This window comes from Branchiostoma floridae, unplaced genomic scaffold, assembly GCF_000003815.2.
Source record: "Branchiostoma floridae strain S238N-H82 unplaced genomic scaffold, Bfl_VNyyK Sc7u5tJ_1515, whole genome shotgun sequence".
NCBI lineage: Eukaryota > Metazoa > Chordata > Leptocardii > Amphioxiformes > Branchiostomatidae > Branchiostoma > Branchiostoma floridae.
Genome location: NW_023365739.1, coordinates 1037 through 6297, shown reverse-complemented (window position 1 = coordinate 6297; position 5261 = coordinate 1037). Strand labels below are relative to the sequence as shown.

The 5261-nt window shown below is 39.2% G+C and overlaps 1 protein-coding gene across 1 annotated transcript in view; it reads left to right on the top strand.

The window, feature by feature from the left end:
• The window catches only part of LOC118407989, a 6703-nt gene extending 1802 nt beyond the window's left edge, over positions 1-4901 (top strand). Inside the window, exons 2-5 of the mRNA XM_035808593.1 lie at positions 749-991; positions 2982-3099; positions 3419-3654; positions 3838-4901. Coding sequence (XP_035664486.1) covers positions 758-991; positions 2982-3099; positions 3419-3654; positions 3838-4455 — 1206 coding nt within the window. The 5' untranslated portion in view covers positions 749-757 and the 3' untranslated portion in view covers positions 4456-4901. The remainder of the gene's footprint in view (positions 1-748; positions 992-2981; positions 3100-3418; positions 3655-3837) is intronic.
• Positions 4902-5261: the final 360 nt, after the last annotated feature.

Genomic DNA, 5261 nt, shown 5'->3' with positions numbered 1-5261 from the left:
AGGAAGTCTGAAGGCCGGCTCAAAGCCCCTCCAAAGGGTTTCTTTCCGTTGCAAGGATGTCAGCCTTTCTGTTGTACCTACCACTTAAGTCCTGCAAGACATGTGCCTCAACGCATGGCAATGTGTGCATAAATGCCCGGATGATCATAGATTTACAATGATAAGACTTGTTTGAAATTTACCAACCGTTAATCATTGACGTATCACCGGGTTAAATGACCCACATTGGCAAATGGGCACCTGTATGTAAACACGTATACGTAATGTGTCTCATAGATTTAAGAGCTTGTGATCAGTCCAAACCCTTTATGCTACACGTACGTTAACGTGACATCAACAGGGGTGCCCAAGCATTTGCACGAACCCTATGAGATTCGTAGGAACATTATGTGATACGCACGAATTACTATGTGAAAACGCACGAACCTTATGAAAATCAGACGAATCACTATGCGAAAACGTACGAACCTTATGTGATTCGCACGAATCACTATGTTAACACACACGACCCTTATGAAACCGGCCAACCGCCACCGGGTCACGTAACATCACGTCATACGCATAAGGTTCGTGCAAATCACATAAGGTTCGTAAGTTTTCGCATAGTGATTCGTGTGAGTTTCATAAGGTTCGTGCGTTTTTGCATCGTGATTCGTCCGTATCACATAATGTTCGTACGAATCTCATAATAGGGTTCGTGCAAATGCTTAGGCACCCCTGATTAAAATAACTGTGTGCCAAATTTCAGATTTAAAAGATGGCGTACCTACTGCAAGTCTGCGTGAAAGCGGGTCTTAATTACCTCAACCCAACGCAGTTCAGCGATTTTGAAGCAAGGAAGGAAAAAGTGTCAGTTTCCAACCCGGCCAAGTTTTTCCGCGAGCATGGTCGTGACTACCTCGTGTGCTGTGCTGACTTTAAAGACAAGGCACTTGTGTTGGCGAGACCAACGGACTTGTCTAAAGTTAAGGCAGCTCCATTCATAAGAGAGGTAAGGCTTACATTTCTACTTGTCAGAGGCCTAGGCCTTTAATAACTTTGTTTGGTATCATTGTCAATAAGAATGTTTTTTCTGAGGTGCTATTGCCAAGACGATCTATTTTCTAATTTTTTTTGAAGGAGAAGATTGACGAATTGTATGACATAGATTATATTCTGCCTATATCATAAAAAAACGTAAAATGGGTGACTGAAAAGACAATAGAACAGCCACGAAGTGCGAACAAAACTTTTTCTTTTTCAATGCATTTCGTCGAGCGATCTGTTAGATTTAAGATCGAAGAGAGATAGCGCTACCAAGACAGCCATCATGAAATTTCAATAAATAGTATCAGAATGGTTCTCCGTATCCTTTTAATTACGCATTTTGAGCTATTGACAGGAACATCTTGTCAATAACGAAATGATGTTTCTATATAAGGTCTGATATGTAGGAGTCTCTTCTAAATCACGCTAAATGCCTTTTGTTCAAACAGAAGGAAATAATATGAGGTAATTGTTGCATGGCACAACTTACTCTTTGAGCAATCGGAAGTGTTGTAGCCCTTTGCCTCAACAGCATTAAGTCTAAATATCAACACCAGCGATATCGATATGTACAAATCTTGAAGTAGCTTAAGTCTAAGTTGGCAGAAGTAGGGGTGGGTACAGGTACCGAAAATTCAGGTCCAGGTCCGGTTCAGGTCCAAAGGATTAGGTCCAGGTCCGGACCTGAACCTGGACCTGATGCATTATGACTCATACCAATGGTCCATTTCACTACAAAGAAATCTGTTTGGTGGAGTATTAGACTTACACTGGCGTTTTAAAACCATACAACGCTAACTGCACCTGTACGATTGGCTGTAAAACTTGGTAGAAATTACTATAAATTCTACTCTACTTCACTCTTGTTATTTTTTTCCACCTGCAAGCGCTAAAACGTGTGAATGCCTGATAAAATAATCTGTTAATTTTTGAATCGGTCCAACGTCCGGTCCACCTAATTTTTTCAGGTCCGTTTTTTCTGGACCGGTCCAATAAGAAAAACCGGTTTTGTACCGGTACGCAGTACCGATACCCAGCCCTAGGCAGAAGCATTGGCTACAAAAGAAAGAGAGAAAAATGAACCATTAACTTTTTAGCTTTTGTGTATGCTTAACCCTATTTAGACGGGGGGTGGGGGTGAGGCCTATGCCAACTTTTATTATTATTATTATCATTATTATTATTATTATTATAAACATATCCGTTTTTCGTGTTGCCATGGCTTCCGGTTATTAATAGGCATTTTTGACGAAAATCGCAAATTTCGGTTCTTACTATGTATTTTTCAGGTTTTCTTGCTACATAAAAGCTATTTTATTACATGAATAAAACCTTATCTCATTAAGTTTATTTTTCATAATTAAGTGTGTATGAATTATGCTAATTGAACGACGTCATCGGCCTAGATCCAAGATGGCGGACCATTGTACCAGATCACGTAGAACTAGCTTTCATATCATCCCTTAAAAATTCATAACTACCTGACCCGATGTTGCTATTGACAACAGAAGTGGTAGCAGACATTATTATTTTGTTATCTACAATGGCTGTTGCATTTTCGAAGCACAACTTGAAGTTTTATGGAAATACACTTTTCTTCATGGTTTCAGCCAATACAATCACATTAATGACGTCATAATTACGCAATATTACGTCATAACGACGTCAAATTTTGCTACAATACTCATATTTTATGTCCACGTCATTCTCTAAAAAATTAGGGGTCATATGATAAGTCGTTTGTGAGTTACAGGAGTTAGACGTCCCCCCCCCCTCCCCACATACACAACCGTCCCAGATTGACCAAAAAAACCCGGTCTGAATAGGGTTTAAGAAACAATAACTGATCCATTTCTTGGACGGAACTCTCTCTAATGTTATCGGGGTGCAACAACAAAGTTATATAATCGACAAACCTCGTTTCTATGGCACATAACTTTCCTATCTCTGTTCAGCCCTTGATGTCGACAGCTGAAGAACTACTCGTGATACCATTTTCCCAGTTGGCAGATGTCGCTACTGAAGTTGCCAAAGACGTTGAACATGTCACAACTATTTTCCTCCATCATACAAGTAAGCCAGTAATTTACATACCCCAAAACAGGAATTGAGCCATTGCTATTACTTTTCTTTAGATAATGCTATAGCTTATTTTAAAAATCATGAAACTGAACTATTTGTTTATTTCATTACATGAATGTATATTTTGCGAAATAAAAGGTCACAGGCGACAAAAAGCACAAAAGGATTCTGTTAGTTAGGCGTTTATTGATATTACTTTAATAAAGTAGGATATCCGTTCTTATATACGAAACACGATTGACAAGCAGCAAACATTGAAAAAAAATCCCAAAGGACAATACGTTAACGCCTTACATTCTTTTAAAAACAGTGCGATGCGGCTCGACACTGCTGGTCAAAGCTCTACAAGCAAGTGGTGAGATGCACACGATTTCTGAATCCGACGTGCACACCAATTTCTCACGTTACGCCCTCCAAAAGGATACATCTTTGGATGAGAAGGAAATGCTCATGACCGTCGTAAGACACACCAACACCCTTTTCAACTACTCCCTGTTACAGGACAATCCTTCCAAAACAATAACCTGTTACAAATTGCGTGGCCAGGTAAGTCAACAAGGAAGCTACACAATATAGATTGACTGCATTGATTAAGACAGTGAGGGGCAAAACCCTGCTGTTATCACGATCGAATGAATGTGTTTCATAATCTGACTATCTGACTTCATTTCCATCTCGTTAAACCTCGTTCCCGCATTGCACTGACGTCGACAGTTTCTATATCTACAGGTTCTTCCCATTGCAGACCTGTTGCAAACCGCATTGCCAAGAGTGAAGAACATCTTCCTGTATCGGGACGTCGTCGGATATGTGGACTCTAACCTCCATCTCATGGCAGAGGGCCGCTATTGGAAGTACTGGCTTCAAACTGCTCTTAAACGTGATATCAAGTATGTTGAGAACATAGGTGACATAGTGTTCCCTGCTCCATGGGATGTCCCTGTGTTTACTTCCATTCCCGTTACCCATGGTGTCGTTTGGTTCTTTGCTTGTATTTGGCTCATGTTTATGAAAAAAGCAAATGAGCTGACGAAAGATGACCCACATAAATGCTTCCATGTGATACTGAGATACGATGAGTTATGTAGGTATAAGGAGGGCATGGTTCTGAAAGTCATGGATATTCTCGGAATCAGATGTCGAGATAAGGATGCAAAACAGAAAATACGAGACGTGTTCGGTGTGGATAGTCAGGCGGGCCATAGATTGTCTAGTAGGGGGCCGAGTGGGGGAGGCAGATGGGTGGGGGAGTGGGAGATGGGGATCATTTCAAAGGTTCTTGAACATGCTAACATGGAAATCAACCAACCAGACTTTGTAACCAACGGGACTCTCACCCAGATTTGAAAAATATTCGTAACTGAAGGTACATCAACAAGAGTTCGGAGACCTCTTACCTCCATGAGAAATTATGATTATACAAATGACTTTCACATCTGCTTAATTTATGCTTGGTTACATACACCTGTAACTAACTTACACAGGTCACAATGTTGACAATCTAATCATTTACTACGAAACTTTCACCCAAATTTGAAAAAAATCGTAATTTAAGCTACGTCAATTAAGTTCACAAGATGGAAGAAAACAGAAATAATTTTTCATTATCCTAATGCTGATGTATTTGACAAAGTGCAGATAAAACAGGATATATTTATGCATACTTAGATAACTATATCAATTTCCAAGTTAAGATATTAATGATCGAGGTCTTTTGCATCGTCTGTTGTTGACTCTGGCTTTTTTATGTATTTGACTTTGAGTATGGTTGGCTACCTAAATGATTGATATACATTGAAGAAATAGGTATTACATCAGATTGTTTACACTATGATGTACACAGAACATTTTTATAGACATTTCCAACAGATATGTGAAGCAATACTTATTATGTGAAAGGTACTGTTGAATCCTAAATTGTAGCAACATTCCACCTAAATTCCCTGCAAAACAAGAAGAAAATGCTAAAATTGATTAGGCCACAGCAAATAAATATTATGGATGGCATTCTTTGCAGATTGCAAAAAAAATGTGATAAGGCGAAACAGAGATGGGTAAAAAAAAAGATGGTTTAGTTTTCGAAGTAGACACCATAAACGTTGTAATAAAAATTGAAGTGACAAAACATGGTAGTACCGATAACAAGGCATTCA